At 49.7% G+C, this 13,484-nt stretch overlaps 2 protein-coding genes across 8 annotated transcripts in view; both read left to right on the plus strand.

The window, feature by feature from the left end:
• Positions 1–13,484, plus strand: part of LOC120906401 (potassium voltage-gated channel protein Shaker) — a 171,216-nt gene that overhangs the window by 52,374 nt on the left and 105,358 nt on the right. The window lies entirely within an intron of this gene.
• On the plus strand, positions 1,310–13,453 carry LOC120906403 (ecdysone-induced protein 74EF-like). 2 transcript variants are annotated; one of them, XM_040318041.1, is made up of 3 exons: positions 1,310–2,422; positions 7,129–8,614; positions 11,945–13,453. In XM_040318041.1, exons 2-3 carry the CDS (start codon positions 7,509–7,511, stop codon positions 12,183–12,185), a joined length of 1,347 nt encoding a protein of 448 aa, XP_040173975.1. In that variant the 5' UTR covers positions 1,310–2,422; positions 7,129–7,508; the 3' UTR covers positions 12,186–13,453. The 2 variants fall into 2 exon arrangements, with proteins under 2 accessions (XP_040173975.1, XP_040173974.1); XM_040318040.1 differs by lacking the exon at positions 1,310–2,422 and having other exon boundaries at positions 6,799–8,614.

Below are 13,484 nucleotides of genomic sequence, written 5' to 3' on the forward strand. Positions count from 1 at the left end.
CTGATGAACAATCAAAGAAGTAGTAAAAAAAAGAATATTTGCTATTCAAAGGCGTTTCACAGTGGTCATTTTTAAGTTGCTAAACCAAAAAAAAAGACATGCACGTTTTTGTTTATCAAAGGTGCCAAATCGCTGGCAGCTAATTAACTACAGAGAAGGTGAGTCAGTTTCCCGCTGAACGGAAACGACCATGTGTACAAACATGTGTCAAGCTGTAGCACAAATCTGTCGCCAGTGGATTAAACTAAAACCAAATCCCTTTTAATAGAGATTCCTCTCCCCTCCCTCCCCCCCCCTCTCCATGCCTTCCATGCACCCCTGCAAGTGGTAAAGATGGACCGGTGGTGTTCTTTTTGGACCCCCTCCGTATAGAAACGCTTAACAGTAATCGCACCCATAAAGTGCTGTATAGATTGCCGAGACACTACCGTCGCTCCTCTCTCTCTCTCTCTCTCTCTCTCTCTCTCTCTCTCTCTCTCTCTGTTCCCCAGTGTAGTATGTGAGTGTGTGTGTGTGTGTGTGAGCGAGGGGGTCATTTTTGTGTGTTGCCCCGCATACCACTGGAGCGGATAATTTATGTCCGAGGGTCTCTGGGAGTGGCACACACACGCGCGCGCGCGCTAGCCGAATGTAAAAGGACCCGCGGACACATGCATTGAAAGAGGGGATGCCAGTGTGTGTGGGTCCCGGTTCCGGTGTGAGCTACCTGGCGCCAGCGATTGTTCGGCCGCCCCGTTTCGGTAGGGCACATTGAACCGCTCGCGTTTGAGAATGCCTCTCGTGTTTGTGCTGCTTCCAACGCGCAGGAAGGGCCCGGCATGGGTTACAGGGTGCCAGCACGTGAAGTACCGGCAGGCACGCGATCGCAGGCACACCGGGGGGTGGGGGGAGGGCTACAGGGAACATGGTTGCCCCCCGTTACATGGGCGTTTGCGAACAAGCGAATTAGATCCGGACCTCGAGCACCAAGGCCAATGGTTCTTCCAGTATGCATGTGTGCAACCACAAGTGAGTACAAAAAAAAAAAAGAAAAGAGTAGCTCAGAGGGGTCCAAAGAGAGGGGCACACGGTTGAATATTAGCATAATGGGCACGGCAGGTGCGGGTCACGCGAACGCGAATGATTCATGTTTGCAAAGTGGAAATCAACGGTCTGTTGGCGGAGCAGGGAGTATGCTGTGAAGGCGGGGGGGGGGGATTTTTTTTTGCACGCATTTACCTACTGCCTGTCCCAAAAAGTGCTTGCCCTTGAAGGCACACGGTCGCATCTGCTACTCTCCAAAATAGCAACAAAAAAAAAAAAGGGGGAAAACTCCTTCCAATAGACACACGCGAAAGTTGGAAAGACTCGTTACCAAATAAAAAAAAGCACACACACACACACACACACACACACTAAAGCTTGCGAAAGCACCAGCACAAGCGCCGGTTGGAGGTCTTTCTTCAGGCAGGCACGGCGTCCAAAAAAAAAACAAACAAGAAACTCTGCTTCCCTCTCGAGTTTGGTAACATAAAAACCGAAACCTTTTGTATCGTCTGTTCATTTTCCTGCTCTTGTGTGTGTGTGTTTTACTAGGAGGCGAGTGGGTGGCAAGGAAGCAAGCAGGTCGGAAGGTTGCTATTCGTAATCGAGCAAAACCGTTGCGGTTTTGGGACCCATTTCCCGCCCCCTCCCCATTTCATCGTCTGTCTCGTTTTGCTGTTTCCTCTGGTCTTTTTTTTTCTTGGTACCTTATTGCTTCTCCATTTCCCCCCTCCTTCCCTCTCGGAAAGCAAAAAGGGGTGACCCAAGAAGAAATGTGTCCTGTACACATGTCTGTGTGTGTGTGTGTGTGTGTGTGGGTGCTATGCGGGAGCAATGTTCGGCTGGTTGCGCCCCATGCAAGTCGATACTTGATACACGGCGCGGTTTCGGTTTCGTCGTGCTCGTCGTGCTCATCGGCTCTCTCTCTCTCACACTCTTGTTCTCTCTCGCTCTCTTTGTCGTACGATCGGGTTTGCCTGCTCGCACACGGCAGGGACAACCACGGCCAAAGTGGGTGGGGCAACCCTCGAAAGAGGGAGCGGTGGAACGGAACGAGCGCGAGGTTGGTTCCGTTGGCTGGCAAAGCAAAATTTACACGTGCGTCCTCCTGCATAACGTACCATTTCGAGTGCGACTTGCTGTGCCTGTGTGTGTGTGTGTGTGTGTGTGGCTGGGGCTTTTGTCCTGCGACAGGAGCGCGTTCTCGCTGCCTGAGAACGGGGACCAGCGTTCCGCTCGCAAGTTAACAGCGTCCATCAGAACGACGCGGCGGTCGGTTGAGCATCGAGTGACCCCCATCTGGTGCTGGCGAATGGGAAATAAAGGCAACCCCGGAGCCTCTTAAGGGACCGCAGTCCAGAAAACCTCAACCCCCTCCACACACCCGCTGTCTGTCTCTGTATGTGTGTGTGTGTGTGTGTGTTGTGTCTTTGTGTCGCTGTGTTTGTGTTGTAGGATGAGATGAGCGAATGGTTTGCCGCTTGCTGTCAGCTGGTGTCAGCGTGCCCGAATCATTCATCCTAGAAGCCCCGTGAGATGGTCCGTTTGGTTGTTGTTGTTGTTGTTGTTGCTGTTGTTGGCACAAAAAGGGGACATTACGGCAATCGCGCACACAGGGAGCCGACGAGCCCGCGCACAAACAGGGTCCGAAGGTGCAACACGGAGCGAGTTGCCGCTTTTGCTCCCCGAAAGGAAGCAACCGCGTAGCGCACTGGGCGGGATCGTGCTCTATCCCCCCCCCCTCTACGGGTCCTTTCGGGTGTGTAGGTGTGTGTGTGTGTGTGTGGCTGTGCATGTGTGTTTGTGTTGTTATGGAGCGAGTGTAGGCGAGCTAGCAGCGATTGATTTGGCAGCAGGCAATCAAAGACGTTTCGATTTGGGCACGGCGCGATCAACTAAGCGTTTGTGCGAGGCCCGTTAAAGGACACTCTCGGGCAGCAGATTCCCACGCCGGACGTTCCAAAAGTGTGTGCGTGTGTGTGTGTGTGTGTGTGTCCGTAATACAGCAATCAAGACACGAGCAAGCATCATTCAGCCCCACCAACAAGAACACGTTTCGCATCGCACCGCCAGCAACAGAAGCAACAAGGAACTGTGCTTTACGTCATTCGCGTGCCTTATCTTTGCGTGTGCAGCAGTTGATTTAAATGTTAGATGAGTGTGTGTGTGTGTGTGTGTTTTTGATGTGTATCCTTGAGGTGCTTTTCCAGACCAAAAGCGCCCAATTTGGGCAGTTCGTACGGTTTCGCGCTGGTGGCGCTGGTTTTGCAACATTGAAGCAAGCGAGGAACCTTGCCAATGTGTCGGTTTAAAACTCATTGTGTATGTGTGTGTGTGTGTGTGTTTTGCTAATGTTTGTTTTATAATTGTTTAAGCACGAACCTGCCCGTTGCTAGGGCGAAGAAGCGATGAGTTGTGAGGAAGGCCCGGTAGAATTTCGGGAGCGCAAAGAATGTGTCTCCCGTAGTGTTTGTGTGTGTGTGTGGGGGGGAGGGTTTTCAAAAGCACGAGAGAAAGAGTGTGTGTGTGTGTGTGAGAGAGAGAGAGAGTGAGCAAATTTAAAAGTAGCCGGCATTGTGCTGGTGCGAAAATCTTTTTGTTTTGCCGAAACTTTGTAACAGACTCGGCCGTTCGCGGCTTACCCGAGCAAGCGACGAACGCAGGAAAGCGACGAAATTGGGAGAGGGAGTATTACCGGGGGAGGAAGGGGGGGGGGTTGTGCTATAGAAGAAAACAGTCTGTCTAGCCACCGTCAGCTTGTGAGAGGAAATCATGCATGTGTGTGTGTATGTAGGTGTTTTTTGTAAGAATGTGTGAGAGAGTGAAGCACCTAAAAAAATGCCGGCAGTAAAAGAGATACAACAGATGGGAGGGTGGAGGGGGGGGGGGTTTGTGCTGTAAAAGACGAACTGCGAGGATGTAACAGTGCCTCATTGAACTCTCTCTAAGGGCAGAAAAGGGAAGCAGAGAGAAAAAGAGAGAGAGAGAGAGAGAAAGAGAGAGAGAAAAAAGTAAATCGTAATATTTTTTTGCGACAGAGAGAGAGAGAGATGTAAAGGAAAAGAGACACACAAACACTTGCCAGGATGAATCCTATTCTGTGCCGTAGTAGCAAAGCTGAACGTTGCTTTCTTGTTGCCGTTATGTTGTTGTTGCTGCTGTTGGAGCAAGAACTGGTCTAACTGATTGGCAGCTGGGTCCTGGCTGTAGTAGCTTCGAGCCGTCTGCAGGGGGAAACAATTTATGCAAACAGTCAGACTTGCCCCGGCATCATTCAGGCTTTAAGGCAAAGGCGAAACCAAGCGCAGCAAATTAAATCCTAAAACACAAGTGAAGAAATCGAGTTGATTTGTTTGGCTCAGGGTAGAGACAATGATGGGTTTAGTACCATTTTGTGTGTGTGTGTGTTTTGTTTTGTATTTAATTTCCTCTTTATGTGTGTACTTTATTGTCTTACTTTAAATGTTTTTATTAATTTTTATTGCTATTTTTGTTTTTATTATTCTTTCCCTTTTCTCTATCTGTTTCTCCTATTTGGTTTGTACCACTTGCATACTTTTCGTTTTCGCCCTTCCAACTGCATGCCGCATGCCTTTGTCGGACCAGCGACGCGTTGCTGTCGGGCGCACACGTTGGCGCTTGTTTTCCGCTCCTTTGTGTGCTTTGCGTGCCCCCGCAGCTGAGTCTAACCTTTAACCGAATCGTGCGGGCGAATCGAATTAGCCCGGTGCCGGCGGGCCTTGACGAGCTGCGAGAGCCAATCCAATAGCGCTCTCTTACGTAAAAGTCATCCTTTGCAGACTGCCAATCCTTGGCGGTGACCTTCGCACAGCCGCGCGATTCGCAAAAGGGTGTGGAGGGAGGGGGTAGGGGGGGTTCACGGTTCACTAAATCAACAGGGGAGAGGGGGTGGCTGCATGAACAAAAAGACAAAAAAAAAGAAAACAAGAGACTCGAAAAAATCTGCAGTCTGCGCTAGTAATGCTTTCCACTTTTATCTCTCAACTTTGGTTCTCTCTCGCTCTAACTCTCTCGCATGAGGTTCTTTGCTCTCTTATCGAAATCATCTTTGTCTGTTTCTTGCACTCCCTCCCCCCTTCCTGCTTCATTCATGTGCAGCACCCACCTAGCTGGCAACACGTAACCCGCGATGTCCCCTTTTGTTGGACCCCGTTACCGAGGGCAAAGTTCTAGCTCGCCTTTCTCTCTTTGGTGGAGGGTGGGGAGGAGTAGGGGTGGGGGTGGGGGGGGCGTGGGTAGCAGATACCCGGGACGAACACAAACTGTGCACAATGATCGGCAAAGGCTAAGCTACTAGGAACGTATGCATTGTGGCAACATTACAAATAGCGTTCAAGCATTGATTTTGCTGTATTCTGTACACATGTGATTGTCTTCTGTAGTTTTACTTCTTTTTTGTTGACTTTACTTGTTTGTTTTTTGGTTTCTTTTGCTATTAGTAGTATTATCTTAATATCTCTACAATGCTGAATAGGTTTTCCCTATTTAAAATGTTTATTTGTCTGTTTAATAAATTGAATTTTGAATTTCCCCTTTTTTTTGAAGCTTTTGTCTGGTGTCTTTGATCGAATTCGCTCTGTTGTTTCTCGCCCAACAGCCCACTTGTAGCGCTCTCGGTTTAGCACTACTTTCGTGCACCATTTGGCAACCATTTTGCAGGGCCAACCGTTTGACCCTTCCGCATGGAAAAATCAAGCCGCTAAATCAATTTTAAGCCGTCTGCGCAACAAAAACCCAAAACGCAAACAACAACAAAAAAACAGCAGATCAAAAAACACTTAAACCCTTCGCCAAAAACACATAACACATTGCTCAAATTCGGCTTGCGGTTTAGATGTTTTCCACCCTGATGGGTCAAATGTAGCAAAAGAAAGCCAGCATCGACTGCTTCACACACTCGCACACACAGACACACACACATTTCGGGCTCGTTAGGGGTGTTGACAAGTCGGCGCCGGCCATTGTGTGTGTGTGTGTGTGTGTGGTGGGGGTGGCTGAGTGGTTTCAAAAGTGGACACTTTTTCCACTAAATAAATCAGTTCGGCAGTGGCGGTGGCGGCCAATTTCGGTGCGACCACCATTTGTTTTGGCTGCCGGGCCGCACCGAAATTGGCCGCCCATTTGACCGTGTGCCAAAGCGGGTAGGTTTTTTGTTTAGCCTGCAGAGACAGAGAGAGAGAGAGAGAGAGAGAGAGAGAGAGAGAGGAGAGAGGGTAGAAGATAATTAGGATTGTGCTTCAAATAACGAACCCAAACCCGGAACGTTTTTTTTTCTTTATTTTTTTGGTTTTACAAACCCAACGGAAGTGGCCTTCCTGACACCCTCCGCACACCCACTTTGAAGTGGAAACAAAAGCTGACCACACACTCACACACAGCACACCGACGAGCGCGATACGCTTTTTTCGGTGTGATTTTGCCTGAAAATCGTTCCACCTCCGCTTCGCGTCCCTGCCACAATTTCTCAGCTCAATTATGTGTCTTGTGGCTGTGTGTGTGTGTGTGTGTGCATGTGCGTGCTGTCGACAAATAGCCGCTGCCTACCAGGGACCACCCCAATGGGGCCAATTTTGCTGTGGCCGCGAGCATAAAACATTACCATAATTCGTGGGCCCGCCGGGCGGGAGGCGCCGACTTCTGTCACCAGGATTTGCATGTGCATTGTACGGGGGGGGGGGGAAGGGAGGAGGAAGGGGGGTAGGAGGTCTGTATGTGCCTGTGCGTGTGCATGAATGTGTGTGTGTGTGTGTGTGTGTGTTGTAGGACCGATGGCGCGCCTCTAACCGCGTCGGTTCACTAACGGGCAAGCCCGGCTACTAATCAGACGCGACCGTCGCGAAGAGTAAACCGATTCAAGCATTGCTTGTGACAATTTCATAGTGATTGTGCTGCAATAAAGGGAGCGAGAGAGAGAGAGAGAGAGAGAGAGAGAGAGAGAGAGAGAGAGGAAGCACGAGAGGGTTGGTTTTTATTGCAGCGGAATTGCAAGTGATTTATTGTACCGATTTGCACTGTTAATGTGGCTTGATGAAATTTTGTGCAAAGTGTGTTTAGTTTTAAATTTAGATAAGTGTTTTTTTCTAGCTCGTTTCTACTCTTAATTATTTAAAAAAATACAAAAACTCTTTTAAACTCGTGATAAATCGGTCATTTGCATTGCACGAACGTTTCTACTTATGTCAGTCAGTGTAACGCTTTGCTTGAGCTGGGTGTGTAAAATCGTACGAAGAAATAAGTGCAAGTGCCGCAACGATTTGTGTTAGTGTGAGTAAGAATAAGTGTCAAAAAAATAAGGGGAGAAAAAAAACCTTTTCCAATCCAGCAACAAAGCTCAACAAACAAACAAACAAACAAAAAGAAAAACACTCAACCAAAAGCAATCAACCGAAAACGCCTGAAAGTAGGCAACGAGCGAACAGTGCCCGGCTTCGAAGCGTAGTGCGCCTTTGTTTCGTTTTGCGGCGATGGGAGCCGCCAGTACCGGGGCCGAATCGCTGGAGTGCTGCAATACCGCACCCCCCGCCGCCAGTGTGCCCCCGCCGGGCAGTGTCGCCTCCACTCCGCCGCTTCCACCGCAGCAGCAGCAGCAGCAAGGGATCCGAGCGGCGGCTGGTACCGTCCAGCAGCCGGCAACGGTGGCCGTACCACCACCCCCTGCGATGCCAACGACCCTAGCAGGGCAGCCACCGTCCACTGTCACGCCACCATCATCGCATCATCACGCACACGGGACGCCCCGGGACGAGCAGCACCGCAAGCAGCAGCAGCAGCAGCAGTACCGCTCCCAGCTTGACATCGAGAACAACAACAGCCAGCAGATGCATCAGCAGCAGCAACAGCAGCAGCAACCGGCCACAACCGTGCTGCCCACGGTGCAGCAAAATGGCGGCAGCCACCATCTGTACGTCAATCCGGTGCAGGCGAACGGGCTGAACATCGAGCTGTACCTGCAGCAGGCGTTCCTGGACGAGCACGAGTACTTTAATCAGCTCAACAACAACAACCACAGCCACCACAACAACAACAACAACAACAGCGTCCACATCTTCGGCAACCAGACGAAGCTGGCCCCGCTCGCGACCGCCGGCACGGTGTCGCTCTACTCCGAGTACACGGTCGACACGCCGCACACGGTGGACGACTCGAACCTGTCCGGCTCGTGCCAGTGCTTCTTCGCCCGGTACTGCAAGGCGCGGCGCCGCTCGTCGTCCGCCTCCACCGCGACCGCCTGCTGCCATGGCGGAACCGGCGACGGGGGCAAGGCGCCGTCCGGCAAGGCGGCCAAGCGGGCCCTGGCGCCGGTGAAGGAGCAGGAGCAGCCGAAACCGAAACCACCCGGTCCCGCGGGCGGCGGTGGAGCTGCCGCCAGGAATCGGGGTGCGGCGGGGCGGGGCGCTGGCGCCACCGATACGGATCCGCTGATGAGGCGGCCGCGCCGCAAGAAGGACGCCAGCGAGCAGGACCTCGCGGCCAAGCTGCAGCAACAACAGCAACAACAACAACAACCGAACGCAAACAATGGCGACACTGGGCGACAACAACAACAACAGCAGCAGCAACACCAATCGAAGTAACTATTCCTCTTCGCCCATTCTCGCTCACTTAAAAATCCCCCCCTCCCCCTTCCCCTTTTTTCTGCCCACCACTGCACACGTAGCACCTCCCCTCCCTCCCCCAAACCTCCCCTACAAATCATCCCAATCAAAAGTTCATTTATTTGCGGCCCAGTGGTTAACTGCTAACTTGTTATTAATTTTCCCTCCCCCTTTCCTCCCCCCTTGCCTCCCACTCTCCTTTTCACCCACCGAAGAAGGTGATGCTTCCGTTGGAGTTTTGAGCTGGTAGAGACGTAGAACACACACACACACACACACACACACACACACACACACACACACACACACACACACACACACACACACACACACACACACACACACACACACACACACACACGCGTATGTCTGTTTCCGCCCCAAACGCTAAAAATCCGGTTCGAAGGACCAAAACCAAAACAATGTGCTAATGCTTTGTCTCGATTATTTTTTAATATTTTTTCTTGCACACATACAACATACACACACACCCACACCCTTCCGTGCTCGTTTAAACCTCCGCTGAATGTTACACACACACACATACACACAAACACACACACACACACACACACACACACACACACACACACACACACACACACACACACACACACCAATTGCCCTGCCTCTCTATTTGCCTTGATTGATTGAGTTATGTGCGCGCGATGGATTATGCTGTACCTGTTTGTCTACCGTATGTCTGTGTATTAGTATCTTGTTTGTATTGGCTTCTGCCTTACTGTTACCCCCACACGCAATACCCGCTCTCTCTCTCTCTTTCTCTTTCACAAACACACACGTTCGTATCTCGCTTCAATTGTTTCCTTATTCGCTCTCTCACAACCACACGAACTGCCCGTTTGTTAGGGTGCGGCTACCACTACCGTAGCTCACAGCTGCAGCTAAGAGTTGTAATAGAAATCACCTTCAACAAAAAAAGATGCGAGGAGGAATAGGAAGGTAGACAGAAGCATTTAATAACATTTTTAAGTTTATTTTGCGCTGTAAAATGGAGACCTTTTCCATCTTTGTTTTTTTTTTGGGTTCGTTTGATTTGCTCCATTACAGCACAAAGGCCGCTCGCACCTTCAATGGTTCATTGTTGGGAGGTCCTAGACGCGTCGGCTACGGGCATGATTATATGTCACTTTGCGGGGCAAACTGCAAACAAGGGGAAGGGAGGGAATCCCTTAAATATGGCATCCAGCTACAACTAATGACGGTTTGTGGGAACGCGGCAAAAGAAGAACAGCAACAACAACAACAACAAAGGAAGCTTTCGACCCGCGGTCCAGTCCAGTGGTGCCGGTTTAATTAACCCTCCTCAGTGTACACACCACATCGCGCCCGGCGGTAACTAATCACTTCCGCATACAGGCATGAAAAATGATCCACACGGTGTTGGGAGTAAATAAAGAAAGTTTGCTTCAGCGGGAGGGGCAACAGCAACACACAGTTGAACCTGTGAGCCCGCTTTGCATGTATATTTAAACGGGGGGGGGCTGTGATTTTATCTGCATGAACCCCGGACCGCCGGTCTCCAGGCTGGGTATCGCGTGTCCACCGCTGGAAGGAAGCTTCCTGCCCGCCATGGTAGGATAATTACTGCGCGCAATAATGGAGCCGCGCCGAGTTTGCCGTACCAGTTGGTGCTGCGTGTGGCAACGGGGGGGGGGGGGCGGTCACGAGCGGACATTAGCATTTTAAACTGACCCCGCACGGTTTGGTTAAATTCAACCAAACCGCCTGCTGGGCGCTTGGTGTCGCTGCAACCGGATCGATAGGGTTGGATCGATAGGGCGGCTGGTTTGGGTGTGAGTTTTTTGTGTGTGTGTTTTTTTAAAAGTATATTTGCATAACGAAACATCGTTTCAGGTTGATGTGGTACAAGAAAAAAACGACCCTTTCGTTAGATCACAAACACAGCAGTTGATATTAGAATGTTCTGTGCCTTCCACTAGTGAGTTTAGGTGAATCAGTTGTGATTTTGAATGAAAAGTATGCGCCTGCCTGGCCTCGACACTGATCGCAATGCCGCACGTGACAGCTTACTGGATGCTTCTTTGCATACTTTTTCTTGCATAAAAATATGCTCAAACACACACACACACACACACTCAATCGATATTTCATCCTCTTACTGGATGTGTTTGAAATAACAAAAAAAAAAAAATGCGACCCGCTGCAAAATGGGGAAAGCAAATCACTCCCGGTGTGCCAGCTGCGCATTGGGCCGTGAAATTGATCGATGCACCATTCGGCGAGCCGCTCGGGCTCGAACCAATCCCAACGAGAGCAGAAGCGAGGAGAGGGGGGGGGGAGAGGGTGAGAAAAATTGCACCGACCCCCGGAGCTGACCCAGATCCCGTCTCGTAGGAGCGTGAAGCCTTCTGCCGGCACAACGATGAAGAACGATGCCCATTTTTGGTAACGCCTTTTTTGTTTCTCCCTTTTTTTCCGGTGCCCCTTTGCTTTGCAAGTGTGTGCGGCGTGGTGACGCTTCTTCCCGCAGGCAAGCTTTTGCTTGTTGGCGAGCAAGAACACCGAACAAGTTAAATTATTTCACTCGCAAGGAAAGAAAGCATCTTTACATTAAACAAGTAGATGATTGCTGTGAATCGTTCGCTCTCAATAGGAGTCAAGCGAATGGGTCTAATTACGTGTCTGAAATACGTGCTCGTGTGTGTGTGTGTGTGTGTGTGTGTGTGTGTATGTGTGTGTGTGTGTGTGTTTTCCTCTCAAACGATGCGGCAACAAATCACTCTCAAAGGATCGTACAAGTACAGCGTTTCTGTCAGAGCAAAAAGGGAAGAGGTTCGTTGCTTGCATTTTGTTGCGCCCGGTCGATCGTCTGTGAATGACAAATTCTACCGAATCCAACCCCACCCCGCCCCCCAAACCAAAAACCATTTCGGGTACAGCAAAGTCCTTCACGTGTGCTACGTCTTCCCCCACCCCTCCCCTCATCGTGGTTACCACTGGATCGGAGGGCATAACAAAACTCACTTAATTATGAGGCATAAAAGTATCTCCCATTAAGTACCGAGCGCCTTTCCCTTCCCTGTGCATTATCACCACTGCCGGTCGCCCCCTTGTTTTGCTCGGTTTCTCAGTGTCTGTGCCGTACGGGTTGTTTAATTTTCGTTCTTTCCCTCCCCCTCCTCCTCGCCCCGTTTTTTTTTTTCTGTCTGTCTCTTGCATACACACAAACCTCACCGTACTCCGTGTTCACGTCTGTGCTGGTTGGCTGCTTGTTTATGTGAGGTGCCTCTAATTACTTTTCTTCTCCGTTCTCCGTACAGGTTCCGCTGGTCCGCTGTGCGCCCACGGCTTACCGTGTGTGCTGGTGCGCGTAATAAAAGTGAAAGTCATTACCTAAATAAGCTGCCAAAGCTACCAAGTTCGCGATATACAAGCCAAAAGGCAAACATCAAAAAAAAAAAAAAAAAGAAAAAGCAAATGCGCCACGTACGGGTGCATGCGAAAGGGCACGGGATGATGAAAGCGCGCATCATCGTGCCCGGGGATTTCAGTGTAGTGTAGCAAGGAGGGGATGGGTGGGGATAGGGAAGAGATAGAGCGCGCTAAACACCCAGCCCGTCCCGGTTGGGCTCATCTGTCCTCCTCCTGTGCGATCTGTTGCCATTTTGTCATGCGGGGGAATAGTAGTAGCAGGGGTGCTGGGTGGGAGCGGTCCTTTTGCTTTGACATGGTGGCTTGGTTGTAGTGTTTTCCCGTTCCCGTGTGCAGCACACAGTGTACCTCAAGCCGGCAAACTCAAGAGCAAGAGCCTGATGCAGGTGTTTTGCTTTGCAGTTTATGAGACTAGCGGGCACAGCACCAGTGCGTGTAGCCCTCGTAGCTGACGCTGCATGAAGCGTAATGATCTTTTACGATAATGGGCAACTGTGTGAGTGGATCAGCATGATAGATTAGATACATGATAGATTGCGCCGCGGGTGAATGGACGAGAAAGATCGTCTTTTATAGCATACTACATCGCATACCGTGACGCCGAGCGATGAGTAGGATAGAAGCTAATGTAGGGTAAGAAAATGTGCTTGTTCGTTGGCTCGAAGCAATATTTTTGTCAGCCTGCGTACATTATTTACAAAATATTTTTATGTTTAAGTTGAACGGGAGTAGGTTTTTACAAAGAAATATATTTTAACTCGATACAACACCACTTTTAGTTTTAATTTATTATAAAATACTGGGCGTCTCCATAATAGTAGACGCAGTAAAGCACTGGGCGCCTCCATAATAGTAAACGCAGTAAAGCACTGGGCGCCTCCATAATAGTAAACGCGGTAAAGTACTGGGCGTCTCCACGTACTGTACCGCGTCTTTGTGCGGGAAAATGGGACGGTAACTATTGGCCGATATAGTGCTAGGCAGTGGACAAATGTATCAGTCTCCAGTTCGATTACAGTAAAATAAAATAAATAAAATAAAAACCCTAATCGCAATAAAGCTTCTGGTACGCATTCTAAGTTGTGGGACACTAAGCGCGAGGGGGAAAGAAATGGCTTTTGTCTGGCAAGCGATAGCTGTGGCTTTTTGTTGTTGTAGTTTAGATAACCTGCTGTGCACTGAGCGATTCGTTTGAAGCGTATCGGTTTTTTTTTTTACAAAATGTAGTTGTGATTCAGCTATGTGTGACGTAACGAACAATAATAATAAATATTGAAAACAAAGCTGCAAAACTTCAATGCATTTGTGCTGCTTATTAAACACACTTTTTTGCATTTAGGCTACCACACTCACACACACACACACACACGCAAATAAATATGTACAGTATATCACTTACCTTGGCATGTAGAACGAATAAATTTAGTG

Source organism: Anopheles arabiensis, chromosome X (genome assembly GCF_016920715.1).
Source record: "Anopheles arabiensis isolate DONGOLA chromosome X, AaraD3, whole genome shotgun sequence".
Taxonomy (NCBI): Eukaryota; Metazoa; Arthropoda; class Insecta; order Diptera; family Culicidae; genus Anopheles; species Anopheles arabiensis.